Raw genomic sequence first — 22,396 nt, 5'->3', positions numbered from 1 at the left:
GAGCCCTGGGTCTCTCTCTTGTACTGCATCAGTGGCAGTTGCCATACTGTCTGCTCTGGGCACAGCACCAAATCTGTCAGAGCTCAGTAAGTGCTCTCAGGCACATGCTGGGATTCTTGGGGTGTCCTGCACAGGGCCAGGAGCTGGACCTGGTGATCCTAATGGGCCCCTTCCAACTCAGCAGATTCTATGATTCTATGATTCCAAACATGCTGTTCCCCCCAGCCTATGCATGGCCATGAACCTGGCACGGCTGCAGCCCAGGCTGGGGTGGAAGTGCCATGATGTGGTCCCCAGGAGCTGGGTGCAAGCACCTCCATCCCCAAATGAGGATGGTGTCACTTGCATCCCACACTGCTTGTTAGCAGAGTGCTTGCGCTGCTCTGGTCACTGTGAGATGGGATGCTCCCAAAACCTTGGCTTGCTGTGAAGGAGCAGTGATGGCTCAGCATGACCAGAGGGGAGCCTGGAGCTCTCCTGGTTAGGAGCCAGGGTCTCCCGTGCTTGCTGCTTACGTGCTCACCACGCCGCTGAGGGCAACGCTGCTGGGGACCTTTGGATCTCCCCTCACTGTGGAGCCTTGCACCCACAGGGGCTTCCAACTGGAGAAATTTCTGGAGGGCATGAATCAGCTTTTCACAGCTTGTTAAAAATCTTGATCCTACCTCTTGTTTTCATGCCTTTCAAATCAGGAAATGAGTTTTACAACTTTTCCAGTGGGGCACAGCTGGTGGCCAGGGTCGTAAAGCTGAACTTTATAAATATCTCTTGTTGGGATCAGGGGAAGAGCATTAAAAAGGCAGAGAGAAAGAGAAAGAGAGCAAAGGCAATAGAGAAGCAAAGCGAACAAGTCCAGTTCAACATCAACCATGGCCATGCAAGCACAGAAGATGGGGTGTGCTTGGGGCAGGCTTTGCCTGCTTCTTTCCCTCTTCCTCCAGCTGCCAGGCTCCCAGGCCAAATGCTACTTCCAGGCTAAAGGTAAGCGGGGAGGTGAGATGGGAAGAGGCCGATGGGAAGAGGAGGCCTCAGCTTTCCCAGCATGGCAGGGCTCTGCCCTATGCCTGCAAAGTGTGGAAGGGACTGTGCTGAGCTCAGGCATGGGATCATGGGCCAGTGGTGAGTGGAAGGAGCAGTCTATAAACCACAGAACAACTCCCCAGGGCCCTGGCTGACAAACAGCTTTCTGGGCCACAAAGGCTCCTGGCAGGAGCCTGCCTGGGGCCGAGTGTGCAGGACTAGCAGCAAAGGGAGGAGGGCAGCTCGTCAGCCCTCTACTGCCTCCTCCCAGGGCTGCAGAAATGCCCAGACTCCAAGGGGTGCTGGACTTGCCCTCTCCAGGGAAGCAAGAGCCACTTGCCTCTTGCTCTAGACCCACTGGGTAGTGGGGAGAGCCACAAGGCATGGCTAGGAGAGGATGGATGGGTACATCACCCATGGCAGATGACAGGGCATTCCATACCTGCAGGAGGACGGTGGACAGACCACCATATATCTTCCATACCATAAGGTGGGTGGGAGGTCATGATGACACCTCTTGTCCCCTCTTTCAGGGCACAGGGGTGTCAAGGATGCTTCCACTTGCCCTCAGCACAGGCCCATGTGTTCTCATCACCACTATTTCCTTTGCAGCTCCCTGTGAGTATGAAGGGAAGCAGTTCTCCCTTGGGGAATCGTGGCTGAGCACCAACTGCCTGCTCTGCACCTGCCTGCACCCCATTGGTGTGGGCTGCTGTGAGACGTGAGTGAGGGGTCAAGGGGTGCTGGGGTGGGCTATCAATTCCCACTTGCACCTGCAGCAGGGGATGTCTGGTGGCTGCAAATGCAGCAGGTATCAGAGCCCTGGAAGGGCTGTGGGGCACTAGGCCCTGCGGAGCAAGAGGCAGAGGTGGGCAGGACCTCACCAGGGCATTGAGGGTGGTGGGGTGAGCTGGGGAAGCAATGTGGTTGGAAAGGGTGTCTTGGCACAGCAAGATGCCCAGATGCACCAGGGGCTGTGTCTCAGCCTGCCTGAGCTGGTCTGGGAGACATCCTGTGCAGGGGGCTGGCAGCAGGAAGCCATCCAGCCCAAGTCAGCAGCTTCCTGGCACAAACTGGGGAGACTGACGGCACCGTGTCCTCTCCCACAGCACCCAGCACCCCATCGACTTCCCTGACTGGTGTGAGGCCCACTATGACTCACAGACCTGCCAGATCTCGGTAGTGCAGAAGGCCAACCCCAGCCTGCCGTGTGTGAAGAGTGTGGAGCACGAGTGGGGCTCAGCCGGCACCCCCGAGCCGCTGGTGAACAAGGTGCTGGGTGCAGGGCTGAGCAGATAGAGGCTCAGCAGTGCCCCGTGCCCCTCGGCGCCATCCTCCCCTTCCAGAGCACTCCGCCTGCATGCTCCAGACCTGCCCCACCCACCCTGTAGAGGAATCACCGCCGGCACCTTCGAGGGAAACCACTATCCACACACCATGGTACCAAGCTTTGCTTCTGCCTTCAGCTTCCTGAACCAGGGCACCCTCCCTGTGAGAAGTTCTGCACACCGTGGAAATGCAGATTCTACAGGATCTCCTCCCAGGTGGGCAGAAAACCTCTGGTGACTAAAAAAAGGGCTACAAGACTAAATCAGCCTGCTACATGGCAGTCCTGCATTCCCATATCCAGCCCCAAGCAAAGCACCTCCCTACTCCCTGCCAGACCTCTACTCCTCTGCATGGCAGCCATGGGGAGCTCACTGGAGTCACCATGGCCCCCTGGTGCAGGATCCCCACACCCCCTCCAGCCCTTTCTCTGCTCCCAGAGCATGAGGGGCAGGCACAACCCACCTCTGGAACCACTAATGCCCCTGCTCCTAAAGCTCCTGTGGTCCCTGGCACTGTAGGCCAGCCCTGGGCAACACTGCAACAGAGCCAGCCCAGGTTGGGTGGCAGAACAGGATGTCCCCAGGGAAAGACCCCCATCCCCACTAGCAAGGGAGCAGGGTGAGGAGGGTTCAGGAAGCAGAAGCAATTCAAGTGCCAGGGTGGAGGCAACCGCCCTGGCAGCTGCCCCAGCTGGTGCTATGCCTGTGTTGTGCAGAGAGCCTTGTGTAGACGTTTCTGTTCTTGCAATAAAGATACTGAACAAAGAGGAAGTCTCCAGCCTGTGACTGCTGTGGAAGGTGGGATGTGTCCACCCCGGGAACAATGTACAAATAAGACTCTTGGGAAGGCCTAGTTTTGCACATTCGGATGTTTACTACATTTCCATGCAAACAGGAAAGCTCGTTGGGGAGGCTTAGTAAAAATCCAGGGGAGCTGGCTGTTGAGCAGGGAGATCTCCATGCATCTCTTGGATGCACAGCATGCATTCCCTACAGCCGCCCAAGGATCCAAAGACCAGCAGGATGCCTTCACACCTAGGAGCCCAGGCAGACAACAGCCCAGGGGCTCAGTGCTGCTCAGTTCTGAATCATCACGATCGTACTGACACAGCAAGGGCTTCCATCCAAGTCACCAGCACAAGCCAGCAGCACAGGGCAGGCCAGCCAGGACCTGCCTCCTCCAGGTGGGGGTGGCTGAGGCACTGCACTATGTGTGTGGGACAGCTCTCCAAGAGGCAGGACATGTGCCAGCGCAGGAGAGCAGGCTCCCACCCAGCCCAGGCGGCCACTGTGCTTCACCTGGATGCCAGACCTCTGCTTGCAGGGTCTCTGTAGGGGCACAGCCGTCACCCATGGGTGGTATGAAGCTTCACTGGAAGAGTTCCCCTCCCCCCTCCCTGGGTTGGGTCTTTCCTTCTTGGAAGCCCCACATGGGATAAAGGCACATCAGTGGTTCTCTGGGAAGGCAGATTTCTTTTTGCTGAGTGCTGAGACTTGCACCTTCACCCAGGCAGGACGGGCCCAGCTCCAGCTGGGGGCTGCAGCACAAGACACTGCATCAAGCAGTGTTCTTCCACCCACAGACAGGACAGACTTGCCCGGGCATCACAGATGAATCCAAGGGGACACTGGGATGCATGCACCACAGCATACTGGTGACAGTCCTGCCTGCCATTCCGAAGCAGTGTTCTTCCACCCACAGACAGGACAGACTTGCCCGGGCATCACAGATGAATCCAAGGGGACACTGGGATGCATGCACCACAGCATACTGGTGACAGTCCTGCCTGCCATTCCGACCGGTGGCACATGCTTGCAGCTCTGCAGGCCAACAACCTCTCCCTACTTCAGATGGTGATGGAGTTAGTGCTGGAGAACTGAGATACATAGGAAGCCAGGATGGGGTTGGTGGGAAGAACTTTGATGGGCAAGTCCCAGCTGAAGGTGTCCACTTCCATCTGCTCCACCCCAGTCCAGGTGACAGCCTCTGACTGGCTCCCACGAACCAAGCAAGTTCCCGCCGACTCCCCAGAGGTCACAAATTCAAAGTGCAGCCTCCACTTCAGGGACACTGTGGGCAAGAGGGTGGTCAGCAGATAACACCACAAGGGCCATGGACAGCAGCTGTCTCAGCACTGTCTGTCCTGGCAAGGGGACAGCAAATGACCCCACTGACACAGGCCAGCTCCCTCCCAAGGAACACATCTCTGCTGAGCATGGGATATGCAGGGCTGGGGACATCACAGTCCTCCTGCAGAGACAAGCAGGGATGGGTCCCTTCCCTGGTGAGTACTAACCGATGTTGGTGGTGAATCCTGGGGTCGAGCTGAGCGGGATGGGCAGGCTGAAGCTGCTCTGCGCTGTGTGCAGGCAGGACTCCTGATGGCGGGCGTGCACGGTGAAGGAGACAGGCTGCCCCCGCCGGCGCTGGAACTCCTCCTGAATGCTCTCCTCCGTCTGCAGGCTCACCGAGAACTGCAGGGCGATTGGCAAGGTACTTGCTCTCACAACCTCATACACACCACGTGCAAAGCCTGGGGGCTCCATTTCCCAAACAAGCTCAGGACTGGGCCATTGTCCACCTCACACTCCCAAGGAGACCCCAGCTGGGTCCCACTAGAAACCCTCACAGCCCAGTGCCACCCCAGCCCCTTCTCCCTCTTCTTCACCCTAAAACCCTGCCTCTCCCCCATGATCCCAGAGACAATAATGACCTGCAGACATGGGATGTCTCCTTCTGAGAAGTTGAAGGTCCCAATGACATCCTCTCCAATCTTATACACAGTCTTAAAGATGCAGAATGTCCCCACCTTCCCACGAGTGTTGCTGATGTTGTACAGGTCTGCGGAGCAAGAAGAGGAGTAAGGGTTGCGGCAGGACAAGGCTCTGCACTGTGCAGTGCTCCGGGTTAATGACATGACCACATCCCTCCTGCTTGGGTGTGAAGGACCGTCCCTAGAGTGGTATTCCCTTTGGGAAATGTCTGCAGTGGGCAAGAGCAAACCCCACACTGGCTGTGATATGCTGGGCACAGGGTCTCTCTGGCTGAAGTAGGAACAACCTGAGACTGGCTAGGAGGCCCTGAGCCAAGCAGGCCCTGACAGAGCTGCTCCACAGCCACAGTTGGAACTTTGCTTTGTCAGCAAAAGGCTTTTTGCAGCTGGCCCCGAGATGTTCTCCACGCCCAGCTTCTTAGGAAGGACAGCAGGTTTGAGCAGGGAATATGACCTACGCAGGCTGCGTCGGGAGGTGGCCACCATGAGCAGTTCTGTCGCTAGGTCCGCCAGGCGAGAGTCTTTCTTCAAGCCCTCCTCCTCCTCCAGGAAGGGGTTTGAGGGTGCAACAGCCTCATCCTGTGGGAACTGGTAATCCTTGAGCCCTGGGAAGAAGGCAAGAGTATCAGCAGGGCAGGGTGCAGCCTGCCTGCGTGTGCAGGGAGGGCAGCGCGTGGCCTTACCGTGCAGCACGAGGACACGGAAGGGCACGCGCAGGAGCTTGATGGGGGAGTTGACGCGCTGGCAGCCGATGGTCAGCTTGTACACGTACTTCACGGACTGGCCCCGGAAAGAGGGGGGGCCATCAACAGGCAGCGTCTCACAGTATGAATCTGCAAGGGGTGCACAAAATTTGCTTTCTGAGGCCAAAAGGAAGCTCCTGCAGCTGTGGTGCACAGGCTCCCTGCACCAAGTTAGGAACAGCAGCGCTGAGTTAGGGACAGTGCCTAGTGCTTTCTGCTGTCTCCTCTTTCCTCCAGAGGCCAAGCACAACTCAGCTCCCCTGCACCAGGCACACTGCTCCTCACATCACATGCACCATCATCCAAATATTGCTTCCAGCACATACAACCACACACACAAACTCTGTCTCCAAAGAATGTGAAAGATGTAAAATCCAGGAACACAAACACACGAGAGCTAAACTTACTCATCACGAGTTCAACCCAATTTTGCCTCTGTGCACTCCTTTGTCCACCGCTCTCAAAGCGCAGCCTTCTGCAGGCCCTGCCCCATGCGCATGTTGATCAGTACCTCACGCCTCTTTTGGTATTTGCTTTACACAAACCCTCAAACTCAGCAACAAGTTAGTTTCTTCCTGTGTTTTTCTTTGAAGGACTGCATCTAAAAGATTGAGAAACAATTCTGAGATCTTCACAACAACCTGTGGTGTGTCCCCTGTGACAGGCTGATGACTTAGACCACATAGCCTCTGAGGGCTCTGAGATACCAGGGCCTGTCTTACACCACATTCAGCCCTCCTAGAGCCCCTTGGCCACCACACAAACCCCAATGCCTCTTGACGCAGTGTGAACACTTCTGCAGCTTTCCCAAACCACATGCTGTATAACAAGAAAGACACAAACAGCGAACTGTGGAAAGTCTCCACCTCTCTGGCTTGCCCACCGTAAAGCAGATACGCCCTGACAGAGGAAGGGCAGCATCCTGCTCTGAAACCACAGATCCTTCCCCATGTCTGGCACATACTGAAAGTTGAGGCTTAGATTAAAAGTTAGGGTTCTATTTTAAATATAACTCCTGGATTTAAAATAACAGGACTGGAAGGAAGAAAAAAGCCTGTGCTAGTGTGTAGTGTCCACAGGATGTCACACCTTAAAACAAGCCTCTCTTTCTGGACCAGGGTGCAGATAAAGCAGAGAACTATCCTGACAGGGAGGAAAATCAGATATTTCCAAGGAAAGAAGCAGACTTCTGTAACCCCCATACCAAACTTAACAAAAATGCTCACAAAGACCTTCATGCCCAGTGAAGATAACCTGAGCAGAGACCACCGCTGTCAGAGGAGGATGGGCAGTCTGCTACCTGGCACAGGAATGCCAAGACTCAGGAAGTCCCAGCTTCCCTGCATATCCCAGAAGGAAACACATTCCTGGTGCTACACATGCATTCCTTACCCACCCACTGTGCCCTCTGGCTGGGCTTCTGGCCTGTGTCCAGGCTGCTTCCATTTCCTCCCCTCTCTGTGATCTACCAAGGTATTACAAAAACAGCCACAGAAATTATTTGAGGACTTGAGAAAATGTTTCATTATGACAAATTTAAGAGCTCAGCCTGGGTCATGTGTCAAAGGGCTGGGAGACGAGTCAACTTCAACATATAGGCACCATAACAAGAGTAAGGTATTGGGGAATAAGTTGGTCAGCAAATGAAAACAAGTCCTTCTATCAAGAGACAGTCTAACACAACCTCAACTGTATGTGCCAGCTCTGGCTGCAGTTTAATAACACAGCATACTGCTGAAGCAGAATTAAGATTTCTTGGGGTTTCTGGATTAGTTTTTTTTCCCCTTCCCAAACTGCGTAGCAAAACTCTAAACTTCTGAAAAACAGGAAATGAAGAATTAAGATACACACCCACACAGCCTCAACTCTCCCTCCACAGAGCTGGCAGGAGACCCCAGGAATGATCCGCAAGTGTGCCAGCTGCAGTCTTGTGTGAGAGCAGCAGCACCACAGGCTGATGTGATCGGTGTGAGCAGCCTGGCAGTGAAAGACCAGGGCTGTGATACAGGGATTTCAGTGCTAAAAAACCAGTGCCACATGCAGCCACATCACATGTGATGCATGAAACAGACAGGTGCATCACGCAGCCAAGGGAAAAGGCTGTAATGTACAGCCAAGGAACCTCAAAGAATAGAAGAGTCTGTGTCCTTCCTGAGGAACTGCATCCAAGCACCAGGCAGATGCAGGCTGCTAGTGCCAGTGCCACCCAGAGGCAGAGAGGACACACACACACCACACAACTTCATTGGGAAAAACAGACAAATCCTAGCTTAGCTGGGGGCTGAACAGCTTCTGCCTGTTAAGCCAGCACTACACAGTCAATCCCTCAATCCATCCCAGCCACCTGGAACATGGGCTGTCGTCACTGATCTGCTATCCCAGAAACTGCTCAGCCTGGCCAAGATGTGCCAGGAAAAGGGACTTCCCTCTGCTCCCAGGGAATGGATGCTCCAGCTCTCAACCTGCAAGCAGCAAGGAACACAGGAGAATCCAGGTGAGCCTCAGGCCAGCTGAGATTTCTGCCTCCTCCTCCTTCTTGCTGGCATGGCCAGCTCCTTTCCCCAGCATGCTGCTGTAGAACAATAAACTAATAACCAAACGTCTTCAGACAACAGGCTCTGCAGTTTAGGGGCACAGCCCCCAGATGGCACTGCCCCACTCCACTAACCACCAAGCCAAGCCAGCCTGGTTTCACCAGGTCCACCTTTCCCTCCAGTAAGGCCCCTCCAAGGCCAGAAAGGCAGGAAATACCAGCTTCAAAACCAGCATGTCACAACCCCACGGCTGCTTGGTCTCACTTGCAGCTCTGCTCTCAGCTCTGGAGAGCTCAGTGATCCAGCAGAGCCCACCCCAGCATAGGCATTGTGTCTCCAGACCCTGTGCTCTACAGCATAAGCAGTCTCCATCAACCATTCCCAGCAGATCCCTGGGACAACCTAACAGAGCTCTTTGTGCACAGCCTGCAAGGCCTAACATCCCTGCTGCTAGATCACAGGCCACTGGAATGCAAAGGAGATCTGACATAACCTGAACAGGCTGGGTCACACAGCCACCAACCAAGAGACAACAGCGCATACTCAGCTGTTTCCATGGCTATCTACTCAGACATGGAGAGCTTTGAGCAGAGAAGATGAGGAGTGCTTACTTTCACAGCAGGAAAACTAAAACATCCAGAAGACTGTTATCTCCATGACAGCCACAACCTGAAGAGGATGCACAAACCTCTGGAGGACACCAGTCTAAATTCCAAAAATACTCTCGTGTGGCTGAAGAAATAAAGGCAAGGAAATGCAGGTATGTGTAGCCATTCCTTCTGCTGCAACCAGGTATTTCAGAAGTTTTATGCCTTGCAGCTACACCGTGGATTGGTAGCAAAGCCCACAGGCCAGGGGCAGGACTGAGGGACATGTTGCAGTACACAGCCCTAACGGAGCAGAGAACAGACTCTGGATGATGCAGCAGCTCCTCAGCACTCATGCTCCAACCAAAGCACCTCACTTTTCCCGAGCACCAGCGTCTCACACTTGCAGCACTCAGGTCTGTAAAGCCAGTTTTGAAAGCAGAGCTCCCCAGAGACAAGCTCTGTGAGCAGGGGAAGACAAGACAGAACTCACAGGACTTTGACTCCCCAGGATCCAGTCGCAAGTCACAGAAGAGAATCTTTGGTGGGGTGGACAGGATACACTGACCCCGCTCTCCTGAAAGAGAATAAGAAACACATGAATGCTGCTCAGCCTCAGGCTGTGCCTAGGCCAGTCAAGCTTCATCCTCATGGGGAGCAACAGGGAGAAGAGAGTCAAGGAGGAAACATCTCTTGCCCTGGTCATATCATGAGACGTTGCCACTGCAGCTGGACAAATAACTGTTGTGTTTCAATCCAAGCTAGCGTAACTGTGATTTCAGTATTAACAAGGTCCCACAACATCCATCACCAGGGAATGACAAAAGGAAAGCAACACAGACTTCCCACTCACTTCTATGCATGCTGCCATCAAGACATACACATTATTGTCTGCTTGACTCCTGCCCACTGTGCTCTCACTGTCCCTACCCAGGTGACAGGCAGGAGTGGCACTCACCTCTGTTGGGGACAAAGACGGTCTCATTCTCTGCCTGCACATCGTGCTTGCTGCCATCAGAGGGAGGGAGTGCCACCCGGTTCTCGCTGGCATGAAACTGGCAGTGGATCTGGGCGCTGGCCCATGCCAGCATCTCACTGAAAGCAAAGAGCAACACTCATATCTGTGCTTCAAACCTGAATTACAGAAGGCAGGAATTGGGAGAAGAGCAACTCTGTGTGCTCAGCTCTATGCAGGACTGCCTGTCTGGAAGAAAGAAGGCCTTGCTTCACTGTCACTGAAGCCACTCTCAACAGTCCCCCTCCAAACAAGCCTTGGGACTAAGCTCACACTGGGGTGCTGACTCAAAGCCACTTCCACCCCAGCTGCTGACAGCAGCTTCACCCAAGGCCTGGCTCTGTGGCCCAAGGACTCTTTTTAAGCATCAGTAACTGCAGCCTGAGCCACGACAGCATAGGCACAGCACTGACATGGCACGAGAAAACACATCTGCCCCAAGAAACCTGCTGTACACTCACGGCAGAAGACAACAGGCAGCGGAGGTCAGCAGCCCCTGTCCCATTCCATGGGGACAAGGAGGCCTGTGCAAAACTTCACAGGGATCTTTCAGCAAACATGCTGAGATCAAGCAACAAGATCCAGTCCAAAGCCTTACTCATTTCTTCATCTTTCTCATCATCCACAGCTTGGGAATGGCCACTCACTGCACTCGTGAGAGAACACCTCGAGCTGCTGCATGTGGGCCCTGGCAAAGGAATCTCAGCCATGACAACCTAAATCCCAAGCCAGTGGTGACACACAGAACAGCACTCTGGTAACAACACAACCACTAGGGAAGTGGGCAAATTCTAAACCAACAAATTCCTGCAACCTGGGTTCAGCTGCCCCTGCCCACAGCATGGACGCCCCAAGCTCAACACTCCTCAGGACAGGTAGGCACAGACATGCTTCCTCTGCCCCCAGAGCATCATCCCCATCAAGAACATCAGCTGCTGTTTGTGCCAGACCAAAGAAGACACTTCTGGGTCTTTCATTAGGACCTATTTACTTCTCCTTATGCAAGGGGTTTGCTGACGGCAATAGGGGAGGCAGAGGTGTCATTTTGACCCTTCTCTGTACAGCCACAGGAATTAATGTAGGGCCACACATCCAGCACAAAAAACAGTCTCATGTTTTGGACTCTGCTGTGACCTCAACCATTCCACAGGGCATTTCCCATGGTACTACTAACACCTTTCAATTTCCAAATCACTCCTCTATTTCAATACAGGTCTCTAGTTTAGCCACTAAATAGTTCCTCTGGTGTTTTCTAACATCATGATCTGATTAGTAAGCACTAACACCAGAGCTTCAGGTGGCAGAGGGATTTTTTGTGGCACACAGGTGTCCCTCCATGTGACACATTGTTCCAGTTTGATCAAGTTTAGAGATATATCCTCTGAGAGAAGGCACAACCATCCCTCCCCCACCAGGTTCAGGAAAAATAAATTCTCCTCAAAGGAAAGTGAAAGAGATAAAAACTATTTATTTAACAAACACCCAGGAAAAGGTAAGTAATGCTAAATAATAAAATCTTTTGCTGTGAAGAAAAAAAACTGGGAAAGTGTTAGAGTCCTCCCTTTGGTCTCCTCGGAGCTGGGGGCTTGGTCAGGGCCAGGCCCTCTGTGCTCGGTGGGAAGTCCTCCTGATGTGTTCTGATATTGAAGCAGTCCACAGAAAAAGGGAAAAAATCCGAAAATTCCAGGGAAGGAAAAAAAAGTTCAACTCTCAGTCTCTCTCCGGAGAAAAAGAAACTGAAAAACTGGCTGAAACCTGGCTGGAAAAAAAAAAGTCGCTATCTCTGTGTGACCTTGAACAAGCTGCAAACTGCTTTGAAAAAGTTTTGCTCGGTTTTTCCTTCCTCCTCTCAGGCTCAGTTTAAAGGCATAGAAAGGCACAAGAATTAATTTCTGGGCATAGGGCAGCAATATGGGATACGCATCATAAAGACACCCCAAGACATTCCACCCCTTATCCCATATCATTGGTTCAGTGCCCAAACTAATATATTCTAACTCTACACACACACATCAATACATATATATATACACATATATACATATACACAGGTATATAGGAACAGTGACAGTGACACTCAGCAAGCAGTGGTATACAGGCATTCCACATTACAGGTGGTTTTCACCCAACAATCAGATCTCCCTGTGGTACACAAGGTGTTGTTCTGTCTTTCTGCATTACCCACCATGTGCAACCAGGTCCCTGAGCAAAGACAACCCCACAGATGGGTTGGTCTGTACTCGAGGCAGAATTTATCCACACAGGCTTTCCTAACAAACCTCTGACATGCACTACTGGGACCTTATCTCCATCTGCTGTATGCAGGGGTTCAGACTGGGCTGGACCAGGTCTATTGGTGGAGCCTCAGGTGTTAACTAACCAGGTGGCCTTTGCCAGATGCTGCTCCCAATTTTTGAAAGTTCCCCCACCTAGTGCCTTCAGGGTGGTTTTCAACAATCCATTGCACCATTCCACTTTGCCTGCAGCTGGTGCATGGTAAGGGATATGGTACACCCAGTCAATGCCATGTTCTCTAGCCCAGGTGTTAATAAGGCTATTCTTAAAATGAGTCCCATTGTCAGACTCGATTCTCTCAGGGGTGCCATGCCTCCAAAGGACTTGCTTTTCCAGGCCCAGGATGGTGTTCCGGGCAGTAGCATGAGGCACAGGATAGGTCTCCAGCCATCCAGTGGTGGCTTCTACCATTGTGAGCACGTAGTGCTTGCCTTGGCGGGTTTGAGGCAGTGTGATGTAATCAACCTGCCAGGCCTCCCCATACTTGTATTTGGACCATCGCCCACCGTACCACAGAGGCTTCACCCGCTTGGCCTGCTTGATCGCAGCACATGTCTCACCATCATGGATAACCTGGGAGATACTGTCCATGGTTAGATCCACCCCTTGATCTTGTGCCCACTTATAGGTGGCATCTCTGCCCTGATGGCCTGAGGCATCATGGGTCCATCGAGCTAGGAACAACTCTCCCTTGTGTTTCCAGTCCAAGTCTACCTGTGACACTTCTATCTTTGCAGCCTGATCTACCTGCTTGTTGTTTTGGTGTTCTTCATTAGTCCTACCCTTGGGGACATGGGCATGGGGGACTCTCACAACTAGCTTTCTTACTCGGGCAGCAATGTCTTTCCACGCTTCAGCAGCCCAGATTGGTTTTCCCCTACGCTGCCATTAGCTTTTTCCCACTTTTCCAGCCATCCCCATAGAGCACTGGCTACCATCCATGAATCAGTGTAGAGGTAGAGCTTTGGCCACTTCTCTCTTTCAGCAATGTCCAGGGCTAGTTCAACAGCTTTGAGTTCAGCGAGTTGGCTTGATCCACCTTCTCCTTCAGTAGCTTCTGCAGCCTGTCGTGTGGGGCTCCATACGGCTGCTTTCCACTTTCGTTTCATCCCTACAATGCGACAAGAACCGTCGGTGAAAAGAGCGAAGTGTGCGTCTTCTGCTGGCAGTTGGTTTTATGGTGGAGCCTCTTCAGCGCATGTCACTGGTTCTTGTTCTTCATCAGTGAGACCAAAGCTTTCACCTTCAGGCCAGTTTGTGTTATTTCCAAAATCCCAGGGCACTTCAGTTTCCCAATACAGGCGCGCTGTGTGATAAGAGCAATCCATTTGCTCCAAGTAGCGTCGGTGGCATGGTGGGTAGAGGGAACCTTACATCCACCCCAGCACCGGTAGTCGGGGTTCCAGGAGGAGTTGTGCTTCAGTGCCAATTAACTCTGAGGCGGCTTGGATTCCTTCATAGGCTGCCAAGATTTCCTTCTCTGTTGGGGTGTAGTTGGCTACCCTCTGTAGCTTCAACTCCAGAATCCAAGTGGTCGGCCCCGAGTCTCACCAGGCACCTTCTGCCAGAGGCTCCAGGACAGACCATTGTTCCCAGCTGCAGAGTAGAGCACATTCTTCACTTCTGGTCCCATCCTGACTGGGCCAAGGGCTACAGCATGAGTGATTTCCTGCTTGATCTGGGCAAAAGCTTGTTGCTGTTCAGGGCCCCAATGGAAATCGTTCTTCTTGCGGGTAACCAGGTAAAAAGGACTCACAATCTGGCTGTACTCAGGAATATGCATCCTCCAAAAGCCTATGGCACCTAGGAAAGCTTGTGTTTCCCTCTTGTTGGTTGGGGGAGACATTGCTGTGATCTTATGGACGACCTCAGTGGGAATCTGACGCCGTCCATCTTGCCATTTCACTCCCAGGAACTGGATCTCTTGAGCAGGTCCCTTGACTTTGTTCTTCTTGATGGCAAAACCAGCTTCCAGGAGAATTTGGATTATTCTCTCTCCTTTCTCAAACACTTCTGTTGCAGTGTTCCCCCACACAATGATGTCATCAATGTACTGCAAACGTTCTGGAGCCTCACCCTTTTCTAGTGCAGCCTGGATCAGTCCATGGCAGATGGTGGGACTGTGCTTCCACCCCTGGGGCAGTCAGTTCCAGGTGTACTGCACGCCCCTCCAGGTGAAGGCAAACTGAGGCCTGCACTCTGCTACCAAAGGAATGGAGAAAAATGCATTGGCAATGTCAATAGTGGCGTACCACTTTGCTGCTTTGGACTCCAGCTCGTACTGGAGCTCCAACATGTCTGGCACAGCAGCACTCAATGGTGGATTCACTTCATTCAAGGCACGATAGTCCACAGTCAATCTCCATTCCCCTTCAGATTTGCGCACAGGCCAAATGGGACTATTGAAGGGTGAGTGGGTCTTGCTGACCACCCCTTGGCTCTCCAGCTCATGGATCATCTTGTGGATGGGAATCACAGCATCTCGAGTTGTCCGGTACTGTTGGCGATGCACTGTAGAGGTGGTAATTGGTACTCTTTGTTCTTCCACCTTCAGAAGGCCTACTGCAGATGGGTTCTCTGATAGTCCAGGCGAAGTATTCAATTGCTTAATGCCCTCTGTCTCCACAGCAGCTATTCCAAAAGCCCACTTGAGTCCCTTTGGATCTCTGAAATACCCGCTTTGGAGGAAGTCTATGCCCAAAATGCACGGGGCCTCTGGACCAGTCACAATGAGATGTTTCTTCCACTCATTTCTGGTCAGGCTCACCTCAGCTTCCACCAAGGTCAAATCTTGTGATCCACTTGTTACACCAGCAATAGAAACAGATTCTACCCCCACATGCTGCGATGGGATTATTGTACACTGCGCACCAGTGTCAACCAAGGCATCATATTTTTGTGTTTCTGATGTACGAGGCCAACGAATCCATACAGTCCAAAAAACATGGTTTTCCCTGACCTCTACCTGGCTAGAGTCAGGGCCCCTCTATGCCTGCTTATCCTTCTTTCCCTGGGCCTGCATCTTAGAGGTTCCTTCATGGGAATAGAACTTGCCATTGTCTTTTCCATCATTTCCGGCAGTTTGGCTACAGGCAACTGGAGCTACTTCCTTTTTGGTAGAACTTCCTTTCTGAGAAGTTCTACCAAAAGTTCTACCTTGCACTCCTTCAATTCACGTACTCGTGCTGCCAAAGCAGAAGTAGATTGTCCACCCCACTTCCTCATGTTTTCCCCACTGTCACACAGGAAATCCCACAGCTCACTTGGTGGGATGTACTTTCTTGGCAATGTCCACGTTTGGTATCAGAATCTCTGATCTGTACCGCTGAGATTTGGAGAAGGCACTCTTTAATCTCCTGGAGACTCTTCTCCATCTTATCTTCCATTTTCTGCACACATGTTTCCACAGCTTCGACTCACAGCTGCATGTGTTGGGCCATGTGTTGGTGTGACCCATCCCACTGCGGGGCTGGGGCAGCGTGATGCCAATCAATCCCAGCCCATCCCCTGGATCAAGTTTCCCAAAGAGGCAGACTCAGAGGGTGGGTCATGGGGCGGCTCAGAAGCCTAAGCTGCACCCACCCCCCCCACCCCCCCCCCGGGTACAAGCCGCCTCCCCCGGTTTGGGAAAATTCTCGGTTACTGGGTTGTTCACTGGTTCTTTGTTATAACTCCCACCTCTCAGTTTCCCCCAGTGGTTCTTGTTAAATTGTATCCTCCCCCTGGCTTGTAACTCATTGGTTGTTTTCCCCTTTCCCCGAGGTTTTCAAATTCCCTGTAAAACTGAGGACAAGCCTGGGGGAGGGGTCCCATTGCATTCCATCCCTTCCGAGCTTGTTCGGGTTGCGAAACTTCTCACAATAAACCTGTTAGAAGCCAGACCAGAACAGCCTCTCTCTTCCTTTGTCTCCGAGCTAATGTGAGCCAATACAATCGGCTCCTGCCGTGTTTCCTTCTGCAAAGAAGCCAGCTAGCCAGCTCAGCCAGCAGCTCTTTTCCTGATGCCAAAGTCGCTTCTGCGATGCACAGAAGTAACGCAGCTGGGCTGTCTCTGACCTGGGGCACGCCAGAGCTCGTGCATCGAGCACAACTACTGCGTTAGCCATGCACGGAATCTGCATATGCTCGGAGCTTCACTGCCATATCCCACACGGTCTCATTCGCAGCGTAGTTCGGTTTCATTATTGCTAAAGCAGAAGCGTATTCTTGTGGCCCAAGTCGTACAAGTTTTTGCCACATGAATGGATTAACTCTGACCTGGTCTGGACTCCTCAATCCTGGGTCGTCTGTGAAGACAATCTCTACCACTCCTAGTTCTCCCACATGCCGGATCCCTTGTTCTATGGTCTTCCACTGGGTTTGCTGCATGTAGAGATCATCTCCGCACATATATATCTTTCAATCACGCCTGTCAAAACCCGTCTCCAGAGACTGGCAGAGTCAGCCGCCCCAGTCATCACTTGGTCAATCACTGGATCACATGAGAGGGATACCAAATGCCTCACTTCAGCACCGTCCAGCATCACATCATCACCTGCAACATCCCAAATACGGACCATCCAACTTATTATGGATTCATCAGACCGTTGGGTGTAGTCCTTTCTTAAGCTGTGAAGGTCCTTTATGGACATGGAGTCAGTAATGGTTTCTGTACCTGAGTCAGTTGGTGGTTTTGAGGTTCCTTCCCCTGCATCATCATCATCTTTCACTGGGCGATCAGTTTTGGTTGTGTGCTTTTTCATGACAGGAGCCACTGCCAATGGCTTAGACAAGAGTTTGTCAGCACTACTTTCTGAATCAAAAAATCCTCCAAAATGTTCAGATTATTCTCAATTAACAGACTGGCATGAAATAAGACACCAAATCTGTAAAGATGAAAGTCTTAGTCTATTAGCTTAAGCCTGTGATAGCTAGCCAACAGCCTAGCAGTCCTAAAACATGGGCTCCCATCCCCACTCATGAAATTAAAGAACTGAGAAGGGCTGTAAGAGATAGTGGCATTTGCTCACTGTATTTTAAACTGCTAAAAAGTACCCTAGAAAGAACACATCAAACTTTAAAATGCATTTTAGATCAACAGAAAGAGGGAGAAGCCCAGGCTACATCTCAAAGAAGGTTGAATAAAGCCTTATATGTTTATAATTTCTTGAACAGCTCTGCAGAACAGCCTGACACCCCATTTACAGACATTTCTTGAACAACAAAAAAGCAAAATTGGAAGAACACCCCCCAGTTTTAATAAAGAATTTAGAATCAGGAAAAATAGAAAGACCATACGATCTTATAACATGGGGAAAAGTGTTTGCATGTCTCTCCACAGGTGAAGGAATCAAGTGGATTCCAGCAAAGAACATGAAGCCGTACCACGCATCAAAGCCCATTGACAGTTCCCCTTCAGCCAGGGACCCCGCGAGTGGCAGCCGAGAAGCGGCACCCAAATGTGAACTATGCAGAACCACTGAGAGAAGATCGTCTGCCAGAAACGGCTCAAGAAAAGAATGGAGTTTTAGTATTATTTGTGCAGATGCATGTTGCTTTTACCCTTTTTTGTTTTTGCAGTGAAGCTTTACCTGTAAATCAACCAAAGACAAATGTTTGGGTTGCTTTAGCAAAGTCCGTAGGCTCCGACACCATCTGTTTATCCAACACAAGCCCTGACAAGCCTTTCTCAACTTGTTTAGTTGGAGTGCCTTTCCCAGAAGGTTTTGGTAATGTTACTTTTGATAAATATTGGCCATATGATGATCATCACATTTCTCAAATCCCAGCCCGAGACACCAAACTTATATTGATAATTTCAAAGTTGATAAATCTGACCTTCAAGAATTAGAAATTTTAAGCTCTTTAACTATGAACACTTGTTATGTATTTCATTTTGTAGGAAAAAATGGCCCTCACCTAAACATCACTCCTTATCACCCAGTTTATGGGAAACTCTGGAGAATCAATTGTTACAAGCATTTTTTTGCCTCAGCTAAGTTCTTCAATTGCATTGAATCAACTAAACAAATTAGGATGCTGGCTCAGTAAAGAAATAAATGACACTTCTTCTATGATCAGTGACTTGCTGACAGATGAAGAGGCTGTCAAACATGCCACTTCACAAAACAGAGCTGCACTTGACTATCTTTTACAAGTACATGGGCATGGCCGTTAAGATTTTGAAGGATTGTGTTGTATGAACCTATCTGATCATTCTGCTTCTACTCATAAGCAGCTGCAAAACTTAAGAGATTTAGCTAACCAAATTACAACAGCTGAACCATCTTGGCTAGACAGTTTGTTTGATGGTTGGAGCTTTACACCCTGGCTGAAGGAACTTCGTAAAATAGGCTTAATTATTTTGGTAGTGATAATTGTGGCTATAGTAGTAGTACCCTCTGTATTTCAATGTGTGCAGAAAATAATGAATAAGACAATTTCTAATATTTTAATAGTTCAACAGAAAGGGGGAGACATTGGAGAGGATGAAAGTTTGGCAAGAAAATTTCACAGATATGTAGGCTTGGCAGAAAGATCTCTGAATGTAGAAACTGAGGATGAGATAGAAATGAAAGCAAGTTTTGATATAGAATAAAAGATGTTTTGCGAAACACTGGTCACTGAATAACTGAGAAGGCAAAGGCTGGAGATGAGTTGGAAGGAGATTTTTATGATTAGGACAAAGGTATGTGACCACAAACAAAGACATGTTTTTCACCAAGTAAGTAAGTCTCAAGAAGAGCATAAGTAAATAGAAAATATGTTTTTATCAAAAAGAGAGCTATTGCAGGCAAACAAGAAATGTTTGCAGCAAGAAGAAGAGAGGTCTGAGAATTTTCCATTGTAAGCTTAAATTGTAACATACTTACTCTTGTCATTGGATAATAATGACTATAATATGGTGATGGTAGTAGCTATGATAGGCTATAGGCAAATGTAAAGGTATTGTGTATGGTGCTTATTGGTTGTTATGTATTAAGATACTCGGCGAAGTATATAATGCTTTGTAACTTGAACAGAAAGTGGCTTCAGGTATGCCTACAAGCTCTAGCTGACAGCTGTAGGGCTGGCTCTGGATACCTACTCCCTGAGCTGCTGTTACTTTGCCTATGCAATAAACAGCTTTCAAGAGAGCCTCCTGAAGTCCAGACATCCTTCGTGAACCTTTCTTCTACAGGTCTAGATGAACCACAGAAAAAGGCGTGCTGCATTTGCACCAGCTGACTAATGATGCACTATTAGATCTTTTGTATGTGCTGGCTGCCCTTACCCAAATAAACCTCAGTTACTATACCCAGTTGCTTCGAGCCCTACAGCTGTAATTCTGCATTTTCAAAAATACCAGCACAGCTTTTCCATCAGGGCTGCCATATGTTTTTTTGTTGTAAGGTGTCTGCTGTTTGGAAACAGAGAACTGGTCTTGCTTGAGGCAATGTTTACTAATTTTATATAAGCTTAGAGTGATTACAGTACCTTTAAATACCATATTTTGAGTATTTATTTTTCTTTCTTTTTCAGTATTGCTCTACAATATGTCACTGGATTGTTTTCATTTTTTCTAACCAGATGTCCAAACAAAATTTGCATGTCGCTTCCTGCCAGCAGAGCTGGCTTGTTCAGCTGGTGCTTGTTCAGCAGTGGAGGATCCTGCACTGGTGCTGAGGTCACTTCCCTCCAGTCTCACCTTCCCCCACAGCTCCTGTAGCCTACACAGGACACGCTCCATGCAGCCTCCAACTAGAAGAGATTTCTTTCTCATACTCCACCACCAAATTAATTCCCTGCCTTTCTTTCAATTCGGTTCCTGTGTTCAATATGCCGCCTCTCTGTCCCCTCCACCTGTCAGTCCCAAAACCTTCCAGTCTCTGACAGGTCTATTTTTTCTGACTGCCTGTTGCAGTCACTGTGCTTTGATCTGGCTCCTGCCTTTACGCAACCCAGGGCTTCATTTTCCAAACCACCAATCTATTTGCTGCTGCCACTCGTATGACTTAGCCAGGTCTCATCAGATTGATCACCTGGGGTTTTTCTTATTATTTTAAGAACTTTTCCAAGAGGCCGTCTTCTGCAGACCACAAGACTCTTGAAGTTCCCAAATGAAGGCCTCATAAATGCATTGCAACCCCCTCAAACCATTCCATCTGGTACCCTTGAAGTCCCACATGTTTCAGAAGCAGGCAAAACAGCTTTTGTCATCACACAGGACAAAACTTTGGGAAGCTGGATGCTTATGCCACAGCTGAATTTGAAACCTGAACTGAGCAGGGAAGAAGAAACAGGAAGAAAAGATGGAAAGTTAAGAAAGGCAATAAATACAGAAGCCCTCTGCTGCTGAGACTGCAGGTACTGCGAGTGGGCCCACCAAAACAATCACATGTGAGTATCGTACTGGTGATGAAAACATGCTGAACCTGACAGAGCTGGAAACAGACACTTCCCAGGAAGGACTCAAGATGAGAAAGCACTCTCCACTCCCTAAAGAATCAGACAAGGCCACACACTCAACATGAAGGCTTTGGGTGATTGCTTGTGACATGAAGTCACCCGCTGTGAGCCAATATGGGAAGCTCCCATCTTCTGACATTTCCTCAACACGGATAAAGGGAGATGCAGTGCTCAAAGGCTGGGCCACAGAAAATGTGGCCACAGGTGTCCCTTTCAGACCTCTGGCACTACTCGCCCCTTTGTCTGCCATCTCTGGAGGCAGGGATCACATTGATCTATCCAGCGCTGCTGGACAGAAGAGAGCTCCTTCCACAAATGCAGGAAATAATGACGTTGCCTGGATGTTGCTCTGTGGGACTGTCACCCTGGTGTGACCAGATATCCCACTTTGACAGCCAGTTGGGCTTCATTTTCTGCCAGTCACTGTCATTGAGGGCTCACCTGAGGCACAGAGAATCTCTTAACTGCATACTTCTTTCCTTCTCTACTTCTTGGGGGCAGAAAATCAGCATAATTACCTCAGCTTTGCCCCCAAAATTGAGATGGTGCAAGGCTTTCTTAAGGGAGTGCCTCAAGTAGGGAAGTCACAGGGTGCTGAGCTGGCACCATTGCCCCACAATGTAGCCATGACTACTGCTCCAGAGGGAGAAGGGAAAGAGGGAGGGCCGTTCCCTCTGGAGGGACCCAGGCAGCTCCAACATTTGGAAGCTCTGGGCATGGACTGGCACAGGGCCTGTACCTGCTGGCGGAGGTCGATGAGGCCGATAATGGGTTGGTGAAGGTGATCACACACTCCAGCACCTCCCCTGCCAGGAACACGGGCCCACGGCCCAGCTTGGCCAACACTTCAATCATGGCTTGGACAGTCCTGCTGCACACCTGTCAAAAAAGCCAACAGTGGGCACGTTATCATAGAATCATGGATTCAAGGAATCACTGAACGGTTTGGGGTGAAAGAGTCCTTAAAGATCATCCTGTTCCAATTCCCCTGCCATGGGCAGGGGCACCTCCCACCAGACAAGATTGCTCAGGGCCCTATCCAGCCTGGCACTGAACATTTCCAGGGATGAAGCAACCAAAACGTCTCTGGGCAACCTCCGCCAGTGCCTCACCACCCTCACAGTAAAGAATTTCTTCTTAATATTTAATCTAAACGTAGTACCTTTCAGTTTAAAGCCATTCCCCCTTATGCTGTTACGGAGACACGGTAAGAGTGCTGAGCCATGTAACTGAGGGGGAATGGGGACACAGACACAGACATACACAGGAGGTGTGGGGGGGAAACACGCACGGCCCTGTCCTTACAAGCACATACATCCTCCCCCCAAGTCTACACAGGTAAGAGGGATCAAGACACACCGCGAGGGTGAGAAAGGACAGCCCTGACACCCCCAACCCTGCGGTCCCTACCGCAGACACGCACACGGATAGCTCTACCCGAGAGATCAGGGACACAGGGCCGCAAACCTTCCGGAACTCCTGCCTCAGGCCCACTCACCACCCGCACAGGCCGCGCTCGCCGTCCGGCACCGCAGCAGGCCCGGCTCGCCTCAGCCACCCAGAGAGGATCGGCAGTGCTCGGGCAAAGTTCGGCAAGGCTCGGGCAGCGCTCGGCACCGCTCGGCAAGGCTCGGGCAACGCTCGGCAGCGCTCGGCAACACTCGGGAACGTTC

At 50.7% G+C, this 22,396-nt stretch overlaps 2 protein-coding genes across 5 annotated transcripts; one reads left to right on the top strand and one right to left on the bottom strand.

The window, feature by feature from the left end:
- Nucleotides 1–869: 869 nt before the first annotated feature.
- MSMP (microseminoprotein, prostate associated) lies at nucleotides 870–2,319 on the top strand (the record flags this gene model as incomplete). Its single annotated transcript, XM_082302129.1, has 3 exons — nucleotides 870–981; nucleotides 1,633–1,741; nucleotides 2,130–2,319. 3 exons carry the CDS (start codon nucleotides 870–872, stop codon nucleotides 2,317–2,319), a joined length of 411 nt encoding a protein of 136 aa, XP_082158255.1.
- A 941-nt stretch (nucleotides 2,320–3,260) lies between these two features.
- On the bottom strand, nucleotides 3,261–22,281 carry RGP1 (RGP1 homolog, RAB6A GEF complex partner 1). 4 transcript variants are annotated; one of them, XM_082301089.1, is made up of 9 exons: nucleotides 22,147–22,260; nucleotides 21,463–21,602; nucleotides 9,945–10,081; nucleotides 9,480–9,563; nucleotides 5,806–5,955; nucleotides 5,581–5,727; nucleotides 5,063–5,190; nucleotides 4,646–4,823; nucleotides 3,261–4,419 (listed from the first exon to the last, which is right to left on the bottom strand). In XM_082301089.1, the coding sequence occupies exons 2-9, from the start codon at nucleotides 21,576–21,578 to the stop codon at nucleotides 4,196–4,198; spliced, it is 1,164 nt and encodes a 387-aa protein (XP_082157215.1). In that variant the 5' UTR covers nucleotides 21,579–21,602; nucleotides 22,147–22,260; the 3' UTR covers nucleotides 3,261–4,195. The 4 variants fall into 4 exon arrangements, with proteins under 4 accessions (XP_082157215.1, XP_082157213.1, XP_082157214.1 ...); XM_082301087.1 differs by having other exon boundaries at nucleotides 5,581–5,955; nucleotides 22,222–22,281; XM_082301088.1 differs by having other exon boundaries at nucleotides 5,581–5,955; nucleotides 22,191–22,273.
- Between the last annotated feature and the right edge of the window lie 115 nt (nucleotides 22,282–22,396).

Source organism: Coloeus monedula, assembly GCF_965178545.1.
Source record: "Coloeus monedula genome assembly, chromosome: Z".
Classification (NCBI taxonomy): Eukaryota; Metazoa; Chordata; class Aves; order Passeriformes; family Corvidae; genus Coloeus; species Coloeus monedula.
The sequence above is the reverse complement of the archived record's forward strand: the minus strand, read 5'-3'. Positions and strand labels throughout refer to the sequence as shown.